At 48.1% G+C, this 24,477-nt stretch overlaps 1 protein-coding gene across 3 annotated transcripts in view; it reads right to left on the bottom strand.

Moving 5' to 3' along the window:
• The window catches only part of ARHGAP44 (Rho GTPase activating protein 44), a 179,993-nt gene extending 156,579 nt beyond the window's left edge, over positions 1 to 23,414 (bottom strand). For 2 of the 3 annotated variants that reach the window (XM_042914749.1, XM_042914748.1), the window contains exon 1: positions 23,103 to 23,414. In XM_042914749.1, the coding sequence (XP_042770683.1) occupies positions 23,103 to 23,155 (53 nt within the window). In that variant the 5' untranslated portion in view covers positions 23,156 to 23,414. The remainder of the gene's footprint in view (positions 1 to 23,102) is intronic. The other variant, XM_042914747.1, reaches the window with a different exon arrangement.
• Positions 23,415 to 24,477: the final 1,063 nt, after the last annotated feature.

Below are 24,477 nucleotides of genomic sequence, written 5' to 3'. Positions count from 1 at the left end.
TGTGAGAAACGGAACCAGGTTTCCAATGCAGTGGGGTGGGTAAGGAAGTTGAATGGCTTTCTCACAATGATCTGACCCTGACAAACAGTTAACCATGATTCAGAATGTCTACCACTTTAAGATCTGTAGAAAGTAAAGAAGGTTTAAAAAAAAAAAAAAAAGATAAAGAAGAAATCAGAAGTGAAAATATGGAAAGAGCAGGACATAAAGGAACAGAGAAAACAAGAAGGGTACCTGGCTGGAAGAGGGGACCAGACGGAAATGAAGAACCAATTAATACATGCATGTATGTGCACATACTCGTATTTATATTTTGAGCTCCTCTGTCTTTCAGCCCAGCCTCTATATCAGCTCAAGGCACAGAAAAGTTCCAAAACAATCTTGGTGGGTTTATGTACAATGACAGGATTGGCTGTGTGGCTTGGCGTGACCCCCACCATCCAAGAGAGGTTGTACCAGAAATCTGAAAGACCCCAATGAGGTTGTATCCTGTACAAATATTAGGCTTATGAAAAAGGGCATTAAAAGCCAGACCAATACTACCTAGATAATTACTCTTTCAGCCAGCAATAAAAAGACCCAATGCAATCAGGAACTCTGATAGGGAAAATAGCAACCGTTCTTGTGAATATTGCAAAGAAGTTCCCAAAACCTGACCCCAAAGAGCTGAGGTCTTGGGGCTAGGGAGCCACGGACAGGAGTGATGGGAGTGAGTGAGTCCCATTCCACAAGGACACCCGCATTCAGCGGGGCCAGGAGAAATGGCAGCTTCTCTGCGGCTTTCTGGGGCACACTTGCCCACGGGCGGGTCTCGGTGGAGGAGGAACCACCTTCCCGAGACTATGCTTTTGTGCCCTCTGAACTGTGACTGATGGTTCCTGGGAGAAATGCGATCTCCCTCTGTCTCCTGTTCCCAAGTTACCAAGGGGCACTGTCGGCAAGTTTTTAACATTCTCCCAAGATGCTGTGTGCATTTACCAGCATGGTGACTACGAGTGTTTGGGGGCCTATCACTTACCATACACTAAAACCTGACGTCGAATACCGCACGCAGGGTTCCTTCCGCATCCTGTTCCTTGCCCTTGTCAGTGTATCATAGAGATGGCTGCATATCGGTGCAATTCGATTTTTTTAAAATATTTATTTGTGAGAGAGAGAGAGAGAGAGAGAGAGAGCGCGAGCATGAGCAGAGGAGGGGCAGGAAGGGAGGGAGAGAATGAGAGAGAGCAAATCTCAAGCAGGCCCCACACTCAGCATAGCGCCTAATGTGGGGCTCGATCCCACAACCATGAAATCATGACCACAACCAAAGTCAAGAGTCGGATGCTTAACAACTGAGCCACCCAGGCACCCCAGGGCATTTCTATTCGATTCACCTACTGTTCCATCTGTGCATGTCTCTTACTCTAATGTGAAGAATAAATTCTATATGCATCCAGATTAATATCTTGGATTTGCACGTCCCCTTGGCTGTAGTGCACTTCACGTTCTTAAATGTTCGTTTATATTTTTCCCTCCTTTCCATCCGTCAGAATTCCATGCTTCCTTCCAGGGTCCAACTTACATCACCTTTTGCTCCTTGACACCTGATATGCAACTAAAGCCCTAAGTGACTGTCCTATGATTCTGACATTTCATACCATCTTAGGGTATTAGTAAAAAAAACAGCCTCTGGGGCACCTGGATGGCTCAGTCAGTTAAGTGTCTGGCTTCAGCTCAGGTCATGATCTCGTGGTTCATGAGTTTGAGCCCCGCATCAGGCTCTGTGCTGACAGCTCAGAGCCTGGAGCCTGCTTCGGATTCTGTGTCTCCTTCTCTCTCTGCCCCTCCCTCCCTCCCTCCCTCTCTCTCTCAAAAATAAATAAACATTTAAAAAAAATACAAAAAAAATTAAAAATACAAAAACAACCTCCAACATCTACAGTGTGCTCCTGTCTTAATTTTCCCTACTGGAATACAAGCCCCTTGAGGGCAAGGTTATCGGACGGACTTACCTCTGTCTGCCTCATGACCCCCACACCACTGCACTTGGCACAAAGCAAACAGAAAAAAATACAGTTTGTGAGATGGGAAATGTGTGCCTTGTAGGTGGTGTGGGTTGAACTGCCCACACCCCGTCCAGAAGATATGATGAAGTCTTTTTTTTTTTATATTTTTTAACGTTTTTTTTTTTTTTTTTTTTTTTTGAGACAGAGAGAGACAGAGCATGAATGGGGGAGGGGCAGAGAGAGAGGGAGACACAGAATCGGAAGCAGGCTCCAGGCTCTGAGCCATCAGCCCAGAGCCCGATGCGGGGCTCGCACTCATGGACCGCGAGATTGTGACCTGAGCTGAAGTCGGACGCTTAACCGACTGAGCCACCCAGGCGCCCCTGATGAAGTCTTAACCACAGGAACCTCAGAACGTGCCCTCATCTAGAAATCAGGTTGTTGCGGGTGTAGTTACAATGAAGTTGTACTGAAGTAGGTGGACCTTAAAGCAATATGACTGGTGTCCTTATAAGTAGGAAGAGACACAAAGGGAGAAGGACATGTGGTTACAGAGGCAGAGAATGGAAGGATGGGTCTACCAGCCAAGGATCACCAAGGACTACTGGTACCAGCAGAAGCTAAAAGAAAGCCCTGACACCATTCTCCGATGCCAACCAGATGTCCTACAGTTCAATTCCACTCTGATACTAACTACCCAGGGTTGGCACACACCCCACAAGTTAAGGACACAGCACTTCCCAAGACGGCCCCTACCTCACATGCCAGCCACATGTTTTGAGTGTCCCCAAACCATCCATAATCCTGCCCAGCTGTCTACAAATTCAGGGCTTCCCATGACCCTGTCAGGTCCCAAGAAAGCACTATACTTAGGAGTAGAACTTTATGTGTGTGGATTAAGATTCAGCTCAGAACAACCACACGAAAGACATGCACAGGGCAAGGTCTGGGGTGGGCTGGGGAGAAACGTCCAGCTTCCACGAGCTCTCCTCATGGAATCCGGATGCCCTTCCAACACATTGGATGCCCTTCCAATATATTGCCCTTCCCCAACTAGGAAGCTCTACTGGTTTCAACGCCCAGAGTTTTTATATGGGATTTCATTCTGTAGGCATGACGCAGAAAGCCATGGGCAGCAGCACTGAACCCTGGCTCCCCTCGCCTCCCTGGAGGTTGGGCTGGCCTCAAGGGCCAACCCTTTAATCATGTGGTTGGTCTTTCTGGTGACTAGCTCCCATCCCAAAGCTGTGTAGGGAGTCACCTCATTAGAATAAGAAAGCATAACTATCACTCAAGAAATTCCAAGGATTTTTGGATCTTTGTGCCAAGAACTAAGGAACCAAGAGGAGCTCTTCTTATTACACCACAGCAAGGAACAGATTCTCCCACAGAGCCTTCAGAGAGAGCGTGGCCCTGCCCACACCTTGGTTTTGTCCTCCTGGCCTCTGGAACAGTGAGAGAATCCTGTGGGGTTGTTTTAAGCCACTCGCTTCGTGCTAATGTGTTACAGAAGCTGCAGGAAACTAACACAGTGGGTGGAGAAAGGCTTTCCCCTCCGGGTAACACTCCACCTTAAAACGGGCTCTTCTTACCCCATTTCCAAGCTTCAGTTCTACCCGCCTGCTGCTGATCCCCAGCTCCATCACCCCCCAGACCTCTCTCCCAAGCTCCAGTCCCTCATCCCCGCTGCCTACTGACTCCCACGTGCCTTTCTCCCAGGCTCCTTCTCAGTGACTGGCACCCACATCCACTTTGCCCAAACCCAAACCTCAGCAGCTTTCTCTCCTGCTGTCCCCCCAAGTCCTACCAAGGTCCCCTGACTCCACGTCGTAAATATCTCTGGAGGCTCTGCAGCTCTTGCCTCGTCACGCCCACAGATCTGATCCAGACCCTCATTGTCTCAACTGGATTACCAGCTAGTCTCCTAATCAGCAGTATCATCTCCTAGCTGGTCTCTCGGCACCAGGCTTGCTCCCCTCCATTTAGTTCTCCACTCTGCACCCAGACCGGTCATTCTAAAACCCAAATCTGACCTTGCGACTCCTCTGTTCAAAGGAGTAACAGCAGTATCTTACACCTACTGAGGGCTCGCTCTGTCCCAGACACTATTTTAAGTACTAGATTGTATTAACTCATTTAAAACAATATCATAGGGGCGCTTGCGTGGCTCAGTCAGTTAAGCATCCAACTTTGGCTCAGGTCATGATCTCGTAGTTCGTGGGTTCAAGCCCTGCGTTGGGCTCTGTGCTGACAGCTCAGAGCCTGGAGCCTGCTTTGGATTCTGTGTGTCCCTCTTTCTCTGTCCCTCCCCTGCTCACACACTTTCTCTCTCTCTCAAAACTAAACGAACATTAAAAAAATAAAAATAAAAATAAAAATAATCCAAATCTACTGAATCATGTCTTACAAGTAGGGTCACTAGAAAGTTTGCCCAGGTTTATACCTGCCGCTCTGACCCTATGAATTCTGTAATCACTCTCAGGATGTCCTTGTTTGGGCAAGACGGTCATCCTACTTATAAGCCTCATCCCTACTCCCAGGGACATTCCTAACACAGAGAGCTTACTTTTACTTCCTTCAAGGAGCCGCACTCTATATCCCTTGGTGTTGATCCACATCATTTCGAAACACTTTCCTTATCCTAAAAGTGTCTTTCTGTTCAGGTGGCAGCTTGCGGGACTTCCTCCCAAACCCCACTCCAGCCAAATCCAGTTATGTTTTCATTGTTACCATCAACAACTCACTTATCATCCAAGCGAATTGTGATGGCTTGTTTATTTGCTCTCCTAGTCCCGCTCATGCTTCTAGCAGAAGATCTGGCACATGTCAGGTACAGTGGGCACCAGACTCCCCTTTAGGAAGGAAGAACTTATTCCCTAGCTGGTAGAACACATCCAGATGACTACCCTCAGCTGTCTACCCCTTGGCATCGCTTTGGTTAAAGGTCTGTCTTCCAGGGAAGGCCCAATTCCAATGTCTGATCAACACAGAGATGAGCTCAGTTTCTTCTCCCCAACTCAGGACAACTCTGAAGATACACCCAAGCTCCAGCAGGAAACATGGAACCAGCTGAGGCCTTTGCTGGGACATCACAGCTTAACTTCTCTCTCTGCCTAGTCCTCCTCCTTTTTTAAAATTTTCTTTATGTTTATTTTTGAGAGAGAGCACAAGGGGGGAGGAGCAGAGAGAGAGGGAGGCACAGAATCCGAAGCAGGCTCCAGGCTCTGAGCTGTCAACTCAGAGCCCGACATGGGGCTGGAACCCACAAACCACGAGATCATGACCTGAGCCACCCAGGAGCCCCATAGTTCTACTTCCTTTTAGTCCTTTCCATAGGTCCTGATGCTAAGAGCACTTCCTAATAAACATTCTGCATGTTATTTTCGGGATCTGGTTCCCAAGGACCCAATCAGTGACAGGTGCTCAATAGACATCTGTTGGATGAATGGTTTCTTTACTAAGTTGTCACATCTTACACCTTCCTCCTGGCATGAATGACTATGCAGTGGCATAGGTATGGGGTCACAGGTAATTACGGGTCATAGGTCTGAGCCCATATCTACTCTCTAGTCATACTTAGAGAATCATACTTTCGGATTGAAGGCAATATGCTAGGAACCAATCCTAAAGCCGTGTCATATTTTTGCCAGTGTAATAAAATCTTGGGAGATCGTCAAGGCAAGATTACAAGCCCACAGCTACCCACTGAGCATGGGAAACCTTGATTGTGTGGCAATTAAAAGAAAAAAAAAATCCATCATGACTTCCTGTTTGAGCCATGCCTACAGCCTCATTACCACCACCTTGATGAGGACTGGCCCCCGCTGTTTGTGAAGCACCGTGGACAACAGGGCACAGAGGAGTCAGCCCCGCTCCCTGTAAATAAAAAACCAAAAGCAGAAGCAACCAGAGATCAAAGCAGGGTAACAAGAGGGATAAAGGAGGACAAGCACGGCAGCGTGGACCCACAAAGGAAGGAGGTCAACACCGGCAAGAGGCGGATCTCAACTCAGCTATAAGAGCGTGAACGAGACAGGGTTGCCTGGGTGGTTCAGTTGGTTGAGCATCTGACTTCGGCTCAGGTCATGATCTCATGGCTCATGGGTTCGAGCCCCGCATTGGGCTCTGTGCTGACAGCTTAGAGACTGGAGCCTGTTTGGATTTTGTGTCTCCTTCTCTCTCTGCCCCTCCCCTGCTTGTGCGCTGTCTCCCTCTCAAAAATGAATAGACGTTAAAATAAATGAATGAGGGGCGCCTGGGTGGCTCAGTCGGTTGAGCGTCCGGCTTCGGCTCAGGTCATGATCTCACAGTTTGTGAGTTCGAGCCCCGCGTCGGGCTCTGTGCTGACAGCTCAGAGCCTAGAGCCTGCTTCGAATTCTGTGTCTCCCTCCCTCTCTGCTCCTCCCCTGCTCATGCTCTGTCTCTCTCTCTCTCCTTCAAAAATAAATAAAAACACTAAAAAAAAAAAAAAAATTTAAATAAATGAATGAAGGAGTGTGAAAGTGACAAATGGTTCTAGAGTCCCTTCCATATTCCAGATACTGTGCTGGGGCATCTCCAGGCCACCAGACTAAAAGATTACAATAGACCTACGCAAAACAATACACCACGTTTTCTACATTGATATGAACCAGGGCTCTGGAATCCAAGAAAAACAGTTCTGATAAACAGAAAGGGGAGGAAAAGGCTGGATCAAAGGTGAAGATGTGGCCAAAGTAGGATTCAAACTTTACAGACAAACGTTCCCCGTGACAGCATTCGACAGACTCTAATTTAAGGCACAGACGTTCCACGGGAGATGGTTTCCATAGTCAAAATGGTGGGTTGAGCGAGCGCCAGTGGGCACTTCTGTCTACCCAGAATGCTTTGCTCCTTCTCCCTTCTGAACAGAAGTCTGATTTTGTCCAGGTATCAGTCCCTCCCCGTGAAGGTCTCCAGACTTAGAACAAGCTTCCCCACCCCAACTCCAGAAAGGTTCTTAATGGCCCTAAGCCAGTCACCATAATCCTGCCTCCCCTGCCTGTGACTAGTTCAAAGACTCAGGCTGGAGAGGTGCCTGGGTGGCTCGGTTGGTTGGGCATTGGACTTCGGCTCAGGTCATGATCTTACAGTTCATGGGTTCGAGTCCTGCATCAGGCTCTGTGCTGACAGCTCAGAGCCTGGAGCCTGCCTTAGATACTGTGGCTCCCTCTCTCTCCCCCTCCCCGGCTCATGCTCTATCTCAAAAATAAACAAATATTAAAAAAAATAAATAAAAAACAAAACAACAAAGACTTGGGCTAGAGCCCAGTCAGAATCCCTTCCCTCCGACATGGGTTAACGGTCAACAACAAAGCATGTTGTTTTAATGGTCAATGGCAAACATGTGAATGAATAGGCTCAGACTGGAGGAAAGGACTCTGATTCCATCACTGGAACCATGTGGGCTGTTCCTCTTAGCCCATGTGAGCTGCTCTAACAGAACACCATATAGACTGAGTGGCTTATAAACACCAGGAATGTATTTCTCGGTTCTGGAGGCTGAAGTCCAAGATCAAGGGGTCAGCTGATCCCATAAGGGTCCACTTTCTGGATCATCATGGTGCCTTTGTATTCTAACTCAGGGTGGAAGGGACAAAGGAGCCTTCTGGGGCCCCTTTTATAGGGGCGCTAATCCCATTCATAAGGCTCCACCCTCATGACCTAATCACTTCCCAAAGGCCCCACCTCCCAATACCATCCCCTCGGGGATCAGGAGTTCAAGGCAGGAGCTGTGGGGATTGTGGGAGAGGGGCGGACGCGGACATTCAGACCATAGCACCTACGCTGCCTCCTGTTTGGTTTATGAGCAAGGAAGCAAAGACCTTCAGTTGTATTCTGACCAGGAAAAAGGCCAATCTGAGGAAGAGGCCGACGCAAAGCTGAAGGCACAGCAAAGGAAAATGGAAGGTAAGGCGGCAGGTCCCCTAATCACAAGGCATCTGGACTCTCCCGACCTCTGGACACCCTGTCACTTGAAATAAAGTTACCTTATAGTTTAAGCCACGCTGAGTGGACATCTGCTGCTAAAATTCAAAGCATTCTAAGTGATACAAACGGCCAATGGTTTTCCTTACTGCAGGACTTCCCAAAGCCTTAAATACAAATGTGGACCGTACGTTTGTGAGATGAATCGGCAGTGGTCTGTCACTTTTCCTACAGTCCTAGCATCCCGCCCCCCCCCCCCCGGCCAACCCCAGAACAAAACCTGATAAAGAAGGAAAAGGACATTCTTCTGTCCATGAATTTAAAAATATAGTCTGGCCAGTGCTGCAGGAAGTTGGAGAGAGGAGATCGAAGGCAAGAATACAAACAGGAGGCCACCGCAGGAGTCAAGGGCGGAGACACAGACTATAATTAAGACTCGGAAATGAAAAAGAAGACATGGGTAAATTTAATTCAGTGACAGATTCAGAGTAACTGACTGGAGATGCAGGGGCGGAAGACGGTTTCTCTGAACACCAGGGGTTGTGTTCTCTAGATCACGGTAACTTGGCAGATCTCTGGCACTCATGAAGACTACAGGACGGTCACCATCTTGCCATGCTAAACGGCCATCACCCCTTCCTGGTCTTTTGAGAAAAAGCCTTTGATGTTCCCTTGGGGAACAGCCTCTGCCCACACTGCGGTCTTTGGACGTGAACTCCAGACAGCTTCCTACCCTCCCTCCCACTGCCCGGAAGGGATGGTCAGGTCACGTGATGCACACCAAACCAAGTGAACTCTGTTCGGTGATAGCATCGCTGAAGGGATTCAATGACCAACAACAATTGGGAAGCAACCTTTTTGAAGGTAGCTTCTGAAGAGGCTGTCCTGTTGTCCTGCTCCAGGGGCACTACCAGGTCACTCCGATTCTGTGAACCACGTCCATCCTTCCCAATCTCCTCTTCTGCTTAGATTGGCCGGACTCCACTTCTGGGGCTGCAGCCAGAGAACCCCAACCTGTCATGGGGAACCACCAGCTCCTCGGCCTCCCCGGTCATGCAGACCGAGTATCAAAATGTTCTGTGTCTTCAGAGCGAGCAACCCTGCAAGGCTACTGGCATATCGCTCCTAAGGGCAGACTATTTTATTCTATAAAATGAGATCTGACCTCATGTCCTTTCCAGAGCATAAAGATAAGAAGTTTCCCATGTTTGAAACCAAGGCTTGAGAGAACGTCAAACATATTTATTTAGACCTTCCAGGACCCTGAACTTAAAACATCGTTATGAGAAACTCCAGCTACATTTTACCTTTGCCCCCTTTTGAGTCCTGAGAGGGTTTTACATACATATACATCTATATATACATCTATATCCATCTATCTATTTTAAATATATTATTTTATTATATAAATACAAACATAAGTATATATTGAGTATATTAAGATAATATTGAATAATATTTATTATTTAACAGTAACATTTAAATATATTTAAAGGGGCCCCCGGGGGGCTCAGTCAGTTGAGCATCCGACTTTGGCTCAGGTCATGATCTCACAGTTCGTGAGTTCAAGCCCCATATCGGGCTCTCTACCATCAGCACAGAGCCCGCTTCAGATCCTCTGTGCCCCCTCTCTCTCTGCCCCTCCCATGCTTGCACTCTCTCTCTCTCAAAAAATAAACAAACATTAGAACACATGTTTAAAGAACTTGGAACTCTTAAACAGTACAAGCAGCAAGAACCCAAATCACTCATAATCCTGCCCAGAGATAAATACCACACGCTAAACCTTCCAGTCTTTCCTGATTTGCTTCCAGTCTTTTCTATGCAATTCTTTTCTAACCCTGTACAATCTCCTCTGTATGGACTTCTGTATCCTGTTTTCTTAAACATTTCTCTTGAGCCCTTCAATTCTTTTGAATGTTATGAAAACAGAGATTGTTAGAGTCATAGAGAGATGCCACAATGAATCAATCATTCCGCTAATATTAGACGTGTTTTCCACCTTCTCCCCTACTGCACAGTCCCTGGAGTACAGTCGTAAAGAACATCCGTGTCCCAGCCAGCAGGTCTCGGAGCAAATCTCGGCTGCCGCCCTTCACAACAGCGCACCTGCTCTGAGGCTCAGGTAGAAAATGAGGAAACTCTACAACATACACCAGGGGTCGTGAGGATTCAGCCGGACTGTCTGCAAAGCACCCTACGAGTGCGTGTCACGGGACACGCTCGGTAAAGAGCGGTCACGACAGTGACTCACGAGTGAGTATACACGTTAGGTCTGCAATCACAACAACATGCACCAGGAGTTGGAGCTAAAAGTTCTGTCTGCTTCTCATATTCCTGTTTCTCAAGGTCTCTTTGCTTAATGTGTGATGCAGGAGTCTGTAAGGGCTTCTGCAGATATCCAAGACGCTTTCTTTCAACATCGTGCACAGAACTAAAAAAATAAAATAAAACAAAATAAAACAAAATAATAAAATAAGATAAAATAAAATAAAAATGAAACAAAATAAAAAATAAAATAAAACAAAACAAAATAAAATAATAAAATAAAAATGAAATAAAATACAAAATAAAATAAAATAAAAATAAATAAAATAAAAAATAAAATAAAACAAAACAAAACAAAATAAAACAAAATAATAAAATAATAAAATAAAAATGAAATAAAATAAAAAATAAAATAAAATAAAAATAAAAATAAAATAAAATAAAATAAAATAAAATAAAATACTCTCAAATGGCGCTCTCTCACCCTTTCTCTGAAACTGCAGTGAGGACGCACAGAGAAGAATTTTCTATTGGCAGACATTTCGCTGTATGCTCTTTGTGGTTAAGGCTGCCTGCACGATACCTATTACCTTAAATGAATGTGACATTTTTTAGTTTCATTCCACTCAAGAGCAGTTAATGAGCACTTGCAAACCCACCTCATCTGAAGTATCCACCGATGGGGAGAGCCGACCAGAGGAAGCATTTGCCTGTGCTTGACCTACTTAGGAGCCCAGCTTCAGTCTGGCTCTGCCCTTTGTTTGGTCGGCCACTTCTAGCCTCCGTTCCCCACCTGTAAAACAGGGCTACAAAGAACACCCTCTTCATACAGACGTCGCAATGAGTCCATAAAAATAATGCCTATCAAGTACATAGCTGGCTCTTGGCTACAGGTGACATGGCTGTGGCTTTTGTGGTTCTGCCCTTTCTGGGTCCATGAAGGATTAGCCTTTGCCTGCCCCACTTCAAGTGAGGTGCGGCCAGGTGATTTACTTCGGCCAATGAAGTGAGTAGAAGTGACACATGTCACTTCCAGAAGAAAACACGAGGAGCCACGTCATTTCCTGCCTCCGCCATCAGACAGGCAGGTGTGGAACAGAGCTATGGCAGCCTGGGTGCTTGGGAGGACTACGCCCAGTGCCTACCAGCCACCGAGACTTGGAGGGCTTCTGTCACAGCAGCATAACCTAGAACACTCTAAGTCATATGGTAACTATAAGTCCTGATGGTTTTACATGAATGAGGCCATGAGTATTACTGGTGTTTCAAGATCATTTCACCTGTGTGACTAAACAGAAAAACTGGGTTTGATTTGGGACCGTAAGACAAGTGGTTATGAAGTTCAGGCTGTAATTTTCAGGCACTCAGGCCTATAAATCAGATCAAAACAAGGGCCTCCCATCAAAAAGACTTGCAGCACAGCAAGGGTTAGTGGTAATACCCACAATTTACTGAGCGCTTTTTATTCCTCAGGGGTTATGCTAAGGGTATTATATTTGTTATCTTATTTAACCCTGGCAACAATCCCATAAAGTCGGTGACATTCCAGTGTGGCAAGATGAGAGGGAATTTCCGTTCTCCTCATTAATCTTTTCCCCATTGTAGGAAGGACTTAAAAAATACACACACACACACACACACACACACACACACACACACACACTCACACACACACACAAAACAAATCTTGGCATGAGAAATAGTAAGGGAAACATCATTACTGGGCATCAGTAAGGGAAAACTTTGTTACCCTAAAGATGCCCCCCTCTGATGGATCTGTTTCCTATAAAGGACTCTGACAATCTACAGCCACCCCCTCATGGTGAAGAGAAAGAATGACCTTCTCATGGGGGCACAATTGTGGAGGGGGGCAGGGCAGGCAGAGGGGACCGTGTGGAGCAGGGGAACACGCAGGGCTTCAAAGATGGGCAGTGGGAGAGAAGAGAGATTATACTTCTGGTTATGCAGCAGCGGTAGACGTCCCATCTCCTGTCATACCCCCGGGGGGACTTTGTGACAAGCTCTGCCCAATGAAATATGAGCATAGGTGCCATTTGTAAATGCCAGGCCCAGGCATTTCAGAGCAAGGATGGCATTTCTGCGCTCTCTCTTCACCTTCAGCAGTGACTGAAAGCCACATGTTGAGATGAAGGAGGCAGGGTAGCGGGGGAGGGGGGATGGGGGTGGGGGGAAGGGGGAAGGAATCAGACCGCATCCCTGAATCACACATGATGGAAAGCTGTCCTTGGAAGTCCCCAGACCCCCTTCACGTTTCACGTGAGCTTAAAATAACCTTTGGCTATATTTAGCCACTGAGGTGCCAGAAGTCACATGTGACCATAGCAGAGCCTGACCTACTGGAATACAACACGGAGAACTAGAGACTAGTCAAAGAACACAATCAGCCCAAGGAAATCAAGAAGGAAAAAAATACTTAAAAAAGCAAAATTTATTACAAGCAGAAAAAAGAAAACGCCAATCAAGAGCTAAAGAGAAAGACATTTTTTTATCTAAAAAAATTTTTTTTAAATTTTTTAATGTTTTTATTTTTGAGACAGAGAGAGACAGAGCATGAGCAGGGGAGGGGCAGAGAGAGAGGGAGGCACAGAATCCGAAGCAGGCTCCAAGGCCCGAGCTGCGGGCACAGAGCCTGACGTGGGGCTCGAACTCACGGACGGTGAGATCGTGACCTGAGCCGAGGTCGGACGCTTAAGCGACTGAGCCACCCAGGCACCCCCAAAAACATTTTTTGGTACATTTATTTATTTTTGAGAGACAGAGAGAGACAAAGCACAAGTGGGGCAGGGGCAGAGAGAGAGGAGACACAGAATCCAAAGCAGGCTCCAGGCTCTGAGCTGTCAGCACAGAGCCCGACACAGGGCTTGAACTCACAAACCGTGAGATCAGGACATGAGCCTAGGTTGGACACTTAACCGACTGAGCCTCCCAGGCGCCCCGAGAAAGAAATTTTTTTAAGAAAAGAATAGATTAAACCCAAGAGGTGATTCTACAGGATGTGGAGGAAAGCAAACCCTCTGGCAAAGCCAGTTAGGTGAAAAAAAGAAAAACAAATGCAAATTAGGATGATAAAGGAGATACAATTCTATACTCAGAAAAGATCCTATTAAATTTTAAAATCACAGTGAAATGAATGTCTTCCTATAAACTATGTTACTAAAAATGACCCAGGAAAAGACAGAAAACATCAACAGTCCAACGAAGAAATTGGGAAAACTGTCAAAGAACTATCTCCAAAAACTGTCCTAGAAAAGTTGTTTCCAACCTTCAAAGAACATGTAATTCCTTAACCTCACCACTGCACGGAAAAAGAATGCAGTGGGCAATTCATTGTACAATGTTATCAAAATTTGGCAGGGTTAGCCAAAGAAAAAAAACTCGATGCTCTCATTTATGAATAGTGAATGCCAAAATCCTAAAACAACAAATTAAATAAATTAAATCTACCAGTAAATTAAATGTAGTATTTGTAAAAACTAACAAATTAAAGTCAAATAAGAGTGACTGCAGGAAGGCACAGAAAGGTCAATATTAGAAAACAGTAGGGGGTCAAATTCATAAAACACAAGGTCCTCACGGGTAGGTACCCTGTCACTGGTGTATTCCCAGTGAAAAGAATGAAAACAATGTCTGGGACATAGTAAGTGCTCAATAAATACTTATTGCATAAATTATCAAGTGAATACATTAGTTAAAAGGGAAAAGATATGATGATCTTTAAAGACCCTGAGAATATAGTTAATCAAATTTAACTTTGGCACCAAAGAAAAACCCAAAGTAACATCATAAAATTATGTAATAGGTAATGTGATTGAAAAACAAGATCTCTTGAACCAGCTGTCATGCATTTCCAAGGAAGACAGTAAGGAGATGTGGAAGCCCACTTACTGCTCCAGTATTTTAACACTGTTCTAGAAGTCCTAGACAATGCAGTTACACAAAATAATAAAATAAGTATGAATACTGGAGAAGAAGAGGCAAAATTATTATTTGCAGAAAATATGCATGTCTACCTAGAAAGTTCAATAGCCTCAATTTTTGTAAAAAGTGTTTAAAAGCGGGGTGCCTGGGGGCGCCTGGGTGGCTCAGTCGGTTAAGTGTCTGACTTGGGCTCAGGTCATGATCTCACGGCTTGTGGGTTTAAGCCCCATGTCAGGCTCTGTGCTGAGAAATCGGAGGCTGGAGCCTGCTTGGATTCTGTGTCTCCCTCTCTCTCTGACCCTCCCCCACTCACACGTGTGTGTGTGTGTGTGTGTGTGTGTGTGTGTGTGTGTGCGCGCGCGCACTCTCTCTTAAAAGTGAATAAACATTAAATAAATAAAATTTAAAAAGTGGGGCACCTGGGTGGCTCAGTTGGTTAAGCATCTGACTCCTGATTTGGGCTCATGTCATGATCTCATGGTTCATGAGACCAAGCCCCACATCGGGCTCCATGCTGTCAGCTCCCTCGCTCGCTCGCTCTCTCTCTCTCCCTCCCTCCCCCCCCCACTTGCTCACACCTTCTCTCAAGATACATAAATAAAAGTATTTAAAAATAATGAGATATGTTTATGACGGTGGTGGTTACGATAATTACACACAAAAAAAAATCAGTAACTTTTTTACACTCCACCAAAAAAGAGGAAAAAAATAGACCTTAACAAAAGATTCCCGGCATTAAGTCAAGAGTAATGACAATGACAAATTACCTAAAAACAAAAGCAAAATTCTGCAGGACTTAAACGGACAAAACTATTTCATAGGATCATAAAGAGACTTGAACGGGCGTATCCTATTGCCAGATAGGAAGAATTCTCATCATACTCACTGGTGTAAAACTGTCAGTCTCCCCCATCTTAATAAAAAACGCTGAGAAAAAAAAAATAAACAGACAAGCAAAGTCAGGGAAATATAAGCAATTCTATTTTATTTTTTAATTTTTTTTAACGTTTATTTATTTTTGGGACAGAGAGAGACAGAGCATGAACGGGGGAGGGGCAGAGAGAGAGGGAGACACAGAATCGGAAGCAGGCTCCAGGCTCTGAGCCATCAGCCCAGAGCCCGACGCGGGGCTCGAACTCACGGACTGCGAGATCATGACCCGAGCTGAAGTCGGACGCTTAACCGACTGAGCCACCCAGGCGCCCCAAGCAATTCTATTTTATAAGGGAGTAATTGGTAGATTAGCTGAGGTGAAGGCACCACAAGACAGGCAAGGCTGTTGAGGTGTTTTTCTTTTTTTTTTAATGTTTATATATTTTTGAGAGACAGAGACAGCATAAGCAGGGGAGGGGCAGAGAGAGAGGGAGACACGAATCTGAAGCCGGCTCCAGGCTCCGAGCTGTCAGCACAGACCTGACACGGGGCTTGAACTCACGGAACCATGGGATCGTGACCTGACCAAAGACAGATGCTTAAGCGACTGAGCCACCCAGGTGCCCCAGAGCTGTTGATTTCTAAATGCCAAGCCGAGGAGTTGCCCTGGATGAAGCTGAGATTTGGGAACCAGACCAACTCCATAGCTCTTCCCACCCGAAGCATGGGACAGCAACCCACAGCTGCTCCCCTGGGCAGGTGAGCCTATCTTTCATTCCTGCCAACTGACAGGTAAAGAGAACAAATTAGAAAGCCTAGAAATAGATCCAAGTAGATGAAATTTTTTAGTACATGATGGCATTTCAATACAGTGGGATTGAATTACATTATTCATTTTGATAGTAGGGTAACTACTTACTTAAAAAAAAAAAAACAAAACTAAATGTGACACCTAAGTCATGTCATGCACTAAAATTAATGACTGATGAATTTAAAATCTGATGGTAGGGGCCCCTGGGTGACTCAGTAGGTTAAGCGTCCGACTTCGGCTCAGGTCATGATCTTGCAGTCTGTGAGTTCAAGCCCTGCGTCAGGCTCTGTGCTGACAGCTCAGAGCCCGGAGACTGCTTCAGATTCGGTGTCTCCCTCTTTCTCTGCCCCTCCCCTGCTTGCACTCTGTCTCTCTCTCAAAAATAAATAAACATTGAAAAAAAATTTTTAAATAATAAAATCTGATGGTAAAATTAAATTATGTAAATGGTAATGAAAATGTAGAAATATTTGTCATCTCAGGCTGGGAAAAACATCCCTAAGCATAATATTTAAGCACAAACCATAAATTGATAGACTTAAGATCACAAAATACTACAAAAGACATCAAACAAAATACAAAAGGCCAAAAAAAACTATAGGGTATACGTGTGGCATATGACAAAGCACATACATGCTTAATATGTTAAAAATTACCTAAAAAATTAAAAAAAAAAACCAGTTATGACGTGACCTAAGAAAAATGGGGCAAAAACCTATGCAGGCAATTCAGAAAAGGTAAGAAATATCGAGTAAACTTAAACAGATGTTCTATCTCACTTAAGTTAAAAGAGAAGCAAAGAGAGGTTTTTCACTCACACATCAACAAAGTTGTGATATTACTTGCTGATAGGGCTAGGGAGAAGAAATTGGCAATTCTACCGAGAATGTACATATAATACGCGTGTATGTTTTTATATACAAAATATATACTCATGTGGTCTTTAAAACTCACATACTCTTTCACCCAGAAATTTCCCTTCTAAGACTTCATCCTACGAAAGTGAACCAGTGAAAAGTATTTGCTATGTGATGAGCAAAAGGAAATTGGTTGACCATAATGGAATATTACATACCCTTGAAAAATTATACTGTAGTTTGTCGACACGAGATGATATTCAAGATGTAATACACGGGGGGCGGGGAGAAGCAGGTTGCAAAACAGTATACACCATATGATCTCTCTCTCTTTTTTAAGAACATATATTTGCCTGTTAAGAAAATTATACCGAAAATATTAAATGTAGTCCCCAGGTAGTGAGATTACTGACCACTGTTTTTGTTTTACGTTTTGCCCGTCTATAAGTTTATAACTTTCCTACCATAAACAAATAGCATTTATATAACCAAAAAGAAAGTTAAAAAAAGTAAATTGAATTCTGTGGGAAAATAAACATTTACTCTAAAAATAAACTCTAAAGTTGGAAACCGAAAGCAAAAACATCTGCTTCCCGGACAGAAAGGATAGTTTTAAATTGCTAGATGGCCACACGCTTCCCAGAGCCAGTGGGGTTCCGGGTACCAGCTTACTCCGATGCCCAGCGCCCCACAGGAGAGCCCCTTTCTCTCCTGCCTACACCTGACACTGAGCGCAAGCACGATTTCATTACTGGCTGTCGTTATCAATACAGCCTTTGAAATGAACTGTTCTGGGTTATCAATGAGAGGGATTGCCTACTAATCCCCTCCAAAAAGAACAACCATAAATTACTGCTTTATTCACAGGGCTACTGACCCACTTTTTCTAGAGGGGGAAAAAAAAAAAGTGGTCCCTATCACCCATCATGAAAACCACTAATGAATATTGATATATTTCTTCGGCGGAGGTAAAGCGGGAAGGAAAGTCATTAATTGCCGGTGAACAGTCCCTCACAATGACTTGCAGGTCTGGGATAACAGCATCCTCCAGGAAACCCAGGCAGCCTCACACAGAGTGCCGAGAACAGCCCGGCAGAAGGCTGAGAGGCAGCAGATCTGCACAGTAAGGAGCTCAGAAGACACGGGCAGAGAATCTTCCTTCCAGATTTGCTAGCATGCTCTGCAAGTGGGGAGTACGTTCCGTTATCTCGCGTATGCACACCAGAGCAGGTGGCAAGGCATGGGCTTCCACGGAACTCCGACGGACAACTTCGCCCTGAGACCGGATAAATGCGCGCGGTGCTCCTTGCGCGGACAGGTTTGGGTCTGCCCGACCCTGCTGGGTTAGCAGGAAGACGCGGCAGGGCCTGCGTCCATCTACCGGGTCCAACTCACGGGAAATCATAGGTGGGGAATGGAGCGGTCTGATGACTAATTTAGAATGGCTTCTGACTTTCTCCCTGATGTCCTATTGATTGGGTCACGGCTCTCAGGAGGCCTGCTGATGGGCAAGGCCGTGTCTCAGAGAGAAACCTTCAAGGAAAAGATCCTCACCGGCTTGGCTGTTTTTGACCTAGAGGCTCTCTCTGCATCCTCAGCATCTATCTGGGTACCAGTGGCCGCTGCAGTCATATTCTGAGAGCTGCACAGCGGCAAAGGGACTCAGCCAAGCCGTGCACCAGAAACCAAGTCCACTCGGGGCTGCGTGCCGAGCAGTCTAGAAACGGAAAAGTGGGGCTCTGTAGACAAAGCCCTGTCTTCCCCTCCCAGCTCGTAGCCTCCCAAACCGAATAATCCAACCCGACAGCCCTGAACTTCCAAGCCTCCCTCCCAACACTTCACAGCCCCTCGCCTACTCCCAGTCACCGCGAACGTCACCCGTCAACGCACCACGCACAGGAGCACGGCGCCCATTCGTTGCCACCACTGGACAATGGCTGTCAAAATCTAAGAAGCCCTTCATGCTTCTCAGGACAATGAACCTCATCAACCATTTGCTCAGCGCTGGATGTGAGCCAGCCTCCCTTCGCCCTTCTCACAGTTCTGAGCTGGGCGCCACTGGGACCCTCACGGTGCAGACCGGAGGCGGAAGAGGTGGGGGGGAAATTTCCTCCTCCCCAGATCAAGGTACCAGTTTTACTCCCATCGTCTCTCGCTGCGGGTGCGTCTCTAAATTCCCGCTCACGGCTTTATTCCTCCTGACACAAACCAGCACCACTTCCAAGAAAAACGCTCGATGCCGTTCAGGGTGCCTCTCACCCCAGCAGCCAACAGATGCTCTCGAAGGTACAAACTGGCGTATAAATCAGGCAAGAACGAATTCCCCCCTTAAACCTCGTTCTGTCTTTCCAAAGCCCAGCAGCGATGCCGTACCCAGTCTTCAAGGCACCCACTCCATCACAACATGAAAGAGGCACCGTGTCAGGAGTCACTCGGGCCTTGGAACCACTTTGCGTGACTTCCCCAGCCACGGCACCTGGACCTTGTGCTCGCTTACTGATCCGGTTCTCAAAGAATTTTGGAGAACCTACTACCTGCTAGGCATTAGGGTCCCTGCCCACAACGAACTTGACGTCTAGAGGGAAAAATAAACGAGCAAAGATAAAAACTGCGATACGATGTCACCACAGCATGCCTTTAGAATACAGATTCCAAGGGGCGCCTGGGTGGCTCAGTCGGTTAAGTGACCGACTTGGGCTCAGCTCGTGATCTGACAGTTCTTGAGTTTGAGCCCCGCGTTGGGCTCTGTGCTGACGGCTCGGAGCCTGGAGCCTGCTTCCGATTCTCTCTCTCTGCCCCTCCCTGCTTGTGCGCTCTCTCTCTCTCTCTCTCTCTCGAAAATAAACATTTTTTAAAAAATACAGATTCCAAGAGGACAGAGATTTTGTTTACTCCACACTCTAAGGTTTCCTGAACCACAGCAGGGCCCGGCACTTAGCAGACACTCAATACATATTTACGGAGGGAAGAAAGAAATGAGAGAATGTAGGAGCGCGTGCCATAGTGCAGGTAACCCAGTAATGGCCGCAGCATCTGCCCAAAGATGCTTGGAGTTACACTTCACTTGGCATGTCCTAGTGCTGAGCACAGTGTCAGGCACGCGGGGGTCCAGGCTTGCAGGGCCAGGGAAGGCTTCCCAAAGGACGGAGGAGGGAAAGGAAGGCACTGAAAGGAGAAAATTCAAAGCAGAAAGAAGCCATGCAGAAACGAAACAAGCAGCTGCGGGAAGAGACGTCTCTCTTCCCGGGTAAATGCAATTGGTGGATTTTATAAATTCTTCACAGTTGCCGACGCCCTCTGCACTCAGGCGCGAGCACTTCGAGAGAAAATACTAGTAACTCCACAGAGGACGTTTAAGTACGGCGACTCCTAAGTCGCGAAGGAGACTCATCCAGTCCCTAACTCTTCTGTGTTCAGAAGATCTCCAGAACCCGTAATTTTACGGAAGGCGAGGGGGTAAAGAGCTGCGAGGAGGAATAACCCTCAAACTTGTTGCTGGTCTTCCCTCAAACACAGGAAAGCCTTGTCTTCCCGGACACGCAAGGACGAGAAGCCAGCGTCTCACCAGAGCACCTGCGTAAATCGATCCACCAATTCCAAACATTCAATCCTGTGGCTTCTACAGACTCCAGAAATTGAGCGGTGTTAGGATCCCGCACCTCACTGTTTTCTCAATAAGACAAAGTAAATGCTGCCTCTTTATCGGGGTGGACCCTATGGTACACGGTTTTCATCTTGTCAATACAGTGAACGAAGATCGGGTTCAACAGAACAAGCATGGGAAGACAGAGAGGAATCAAGTCGGTAAGGGCTGATAGGCCCCTGGAAAGATCTGCGATGCTAATGCAATGAGATGCCACTGGAAACTCTTAAACAGTCAAGCGTCACGAACTGACTTTGGCTTTAAAAAGTTCACTCTAGGGGCGCCTGGGTGGCGCAGTCGGTTAAGCCTCTGACTTCAGCTCAGGTCACGATCTCGCGGTCCGTGAGTTCGAGCCCCGCGTCAGGCTCTGTGCTGACAGCTCAGAGCCTGGAGCCTGTTTCCGATTCTGTGTCTCCCTCTCTCTCTGCCCCTCCCCGTTCATGCTCTGTCTCTCTCTGTCCCAAAAATAAATTTAAAAAAAACGTGGGGAAAAAAAAAAAAAAAAAGTTCACTCTGTCACCAAAAGGGGGGCGCCTGGGTGGCTCAGTCGGTTAAGCATCCCACTCTTGAGCTCCGCTCAGGTCATGATCTCAACATCCGAGGGAGAGCCTTTCGGCGCAGAGCCCGCCTGGTATTCTCTCTCCCCCTCTCCCACTCCTCCTTCCTCACTCTGCTCGCTCTCTCAAAATGAACTTAAAAATAAATAAAAATGAATGTCACCAAAAGGGATACCTATCGGTGAGACACAGTGGTGGACCGGCCTTCACTTTCCCTGGTGCGTAACATAGCGGGTGCCATCTGACAGACAGACAGCATTCATTCACACGCTGGGACCCACCCAAGTCCCAACAGACGGGTGGAAAGTACCTCTTGGTGACCAGCTGCTTGGACTTCCGAGAATGTGCTTTCTTAAATAAGTAAGATCACTCACCGGTTCTGAAACCCAACTCCCCGTGTTCCTTTGTCATTCCCTCTGTGGATGAGGGTAAAAAAAAAAAAGGTTTTATGCCTAAGGTTCACAAATCTTACCACTCTGAGACAAGTCCTGCAAAGAGGCAGCGGAGATGGTTGGTTTCCAGGGCGCCAGGGAGGAAGCCTGAACACCTTGCTTACATTCCCATTCGAGCCCTGAGCTGAAACCCCCAACACCAAGCGAGTCGAGCCATCCAAGTCTGCGGCCAGGAGCCTCCTGATCGCTTAGGTGGTCTGTCGGGATGCCTGATGCCAGCCCTCAGAGGGAGGCAGAAATCAAGATATCAAAGACAGGTCAGCTGGACTACCATTTGCGCAACGACCTATACGGGAAAACACGGTCTCGGTGTCCAACACATCAAAAGGCAGCCCACGTGAGGCTATATCTGGGGCGATACCATGCCAGAAATCTGGGCTAATCTGACTCTGCTATTCATAAATTCCCCCTCATGTTAAAGCACATGTGTTTGGGAAAGGGAAATGAATCCAAGGCAATTTTAGACATTGTTACTTGGAAACCATCTGGAGTCCCTGAAAGCATAAGGAGCCACCGCATCCCCTGCCCTCAGATGCCCACCGTAATTGGGGCAGTATGCTCACCTGGGAGTTTAGGGTCCCCTCTTGCCCAGGGATACCCCCACCCCCACCCTACCAGATGCCAGTTCAGGCTCCACTTCCCACCCAAGAAAGGTATTTGGTTTCCCGGTAAACCTGGTGGAGAGCCCTCGATGTGTCTGCACTTGAACTGCACCCAAGGCTGGGTTCTCTGCTTTCCACTTGGCTTTACGGCTGCACACCTGAATTCCTGTGCCACGGCGGGCCAGGACGAGGTCCACGAAAGCCCCCCTCAGCCTCACAACCCCCTGTTCACAGCACGTCTAGCTTTGGAAGAGACCCACCAGAATCCTTATGTAACGGTTAATAGATGTTGGCACCCTGCAGAGCGGCTCCTGGAGACACTAGCCCAGATGTAGCCCATTTCACCGCGATGACAGCAGGCTGGGTCCTGCAGCTTTCTCCGGCCTGGCTCTCCCCGACCGTAGGGCCTCTCGGTTCCCCTCCCCTACCTGGCTGTGATCCTCTGCTTATCTCATCTTCCAGAGGAGTTGGACCTCCCTTTCTGCAGCCTCCCTCCCTCCACTGAAATCGGTCTTAGGACCCAGCCCACAGCAGCGCCATTCCAGCAGCACCTTCCCTGCCCCCCTCTCCCCTCACCCCTCCGGAGCCCCCCGTCTCCAACACCTATCGCCTTAAGAAACCCGGCCGATAAAGAGATCCAGAATCTCGTACAGTCATAGTCCCAGAAAACAAACGCGGCAGGAGGGGCGGGCTCAAGCTCTGCCAAGCCGAAGACCAGGCCCCACACTTGCCCTGGACCCCCGAGAAGCCTGAACTCGGCGCAGGGGAGGGAATCTTCGGAGAAGCCACTGCGGGTCGGCTGCCTCCAGCACAATCAGAGCAAACACCTGTTTCCAGGAAGCCAGGCGGCCAGGGGCGAAGGAGGGAGTCCCGGGGAAAGGCAGGGAGGACGGGGTGAAGGGGCAGCTGGGGACGCAGGTAAAGGATGCGTCACACCTCGCGCTTGGCAACCGGAGCCGGGGCGCAGCGGGCAGAGCCCCCGAAGGGCTCCGGGGGCGGGGAAGTTCCGAGAGGAGGGGTCGCGCCCGCGCGCGGTCCCGCAGGGGCCGGAGCAGGGGGAAGGCGCGGCGGGGAGCGGAGGGAGCGAGGTCGCGAGGCCGGGCGGGCTCCATCACCTGCGCGCCCCGGCGGCTGCAGCCTCGCGGGCGCGCACCGGGGGAACCTACCTGCCCACCGTCTGGTTGGCCAGCTGGCGCATGCGATTGAACTGCTTCTTCATCGTGGCCCCGCTGCCGCGCTGGCCGGGGAGCTGGGGCGAGGACGGAGCAGCCCGGAGCCCGCCGCAGGTTACATGGCTCCCGCGCGGAGCCTCCCGGGCGACGGCGGCGGCACTGCGGAGCCTCCGGGAGCCGTCTGGCCCGCGCGCGGCTGCCTCCCCAGGGCACCGCCGCCTACTCCTCCGCCCGCCGCGGCGCCCGCTGCCGCATCCTCCTCACGCGCGCCGCCGCGCCTGCATGCTGACGCCCGCGGCCGCCCTCGGCGCCCGCCAGGTCCGCCCGGCCGCCTGCCCCCCAGCCCCTCTCCGGCGCGGGGACCCGGGAGGCTCCGCAGGCTCCTGGCCGGCTGGCCGGGTGGTCCCCGCTGCGCCTGTGCGGCGGGCGCCGTGCATTCTGGGACTTGTAGTCCTGCCCCCGCTGCCCACCTTGCCGCGTGCAAAGTTTTGCAAGGACGGAGGCGCGCGGAGGTGGAGGCCGGTCACGTCGCCGGGCGGGGTCCGGGAGAGGGGGGCGGGGGGGATGGGGTTGCGCGGTGGCACTCCAGGAAGGGAAAGGTTTCGCGGCTTTAAAAATAGCAAAAGTGGAACCAGGACTCCAACGGCAGATAAGGAAAGCGAGCATCTGCCTTTCATTGTATTCTAAGTGAATGTGAGGCTTTGCTGTTTCGAATTCACGGGAAGAAGATTTAGGCCGGCGGGTACGTGGCTCATAATATTGCGTCAGGGCACCTGGTAGTTGTTGAGGTGCACAATTAAGCTTGGGGCCCGGGGCTTGGCCCTGCAGGGCAGGCGTCACAGAAGTTTCATCCTTGATTTTCACCATACCCAGTAAGTAACCAGAAGCCCAGATAGAGGAAGGGTAGGATCATCGTAGCATCGTGTCTACGCAAGCGGCTTGACTGGGACGGCTTCCTTGCGTGGCTTACATCCCAGTCTCATAGCTGTTCCCATTTCCCTTCCACCTCCAGGGGACCAAGGGGCAACAGCTGTGGCAGGCCCGGAGGGTGCTCCACAACAGCTCTCCATTAGGATCAGTTGACTCTTTGAAAAGGGATTGTGACTTTCTGCGGGCTCCGTGCTTCAGAACAGATAGGTGATTCCAAATAGGTTTTTCTCACCACCTGTCAAGTAAGAATAGTATTGTTGGCTGGTAGGGGCTTTGGATCAGACACGAGTTCGTATGTTAGAATTCCAAAACCCAATTATATAACCTTTGGAAAAAATTACATAACCTCTCTAAGCCGCCGTGTTCTCCTCTCTAATAGACCTTTAATATTGCCCAGCAGATAAGCAAAGACAACTATCTGCTAAATTACCAATAATTA

The sequence above is a fragment of the Panthera leo genome, chromosome E1 (genome assembly GCF_018350215.1).
Source record: "Panthera leo isolate Ple1 chromosome E1, P.leo_Ple1_pat1.1, whole genome shotgun sequence".
NCBI classification, from domain to species: domain Eukaryota; kingdom Metazoa; phylum Chordata; class Mammalia; order Carnivora; family Felidae; genus Panthera; species Panthera leo.
This window is presented reverse-complemented; position numbering and strand designations above follow the sequence as displayed.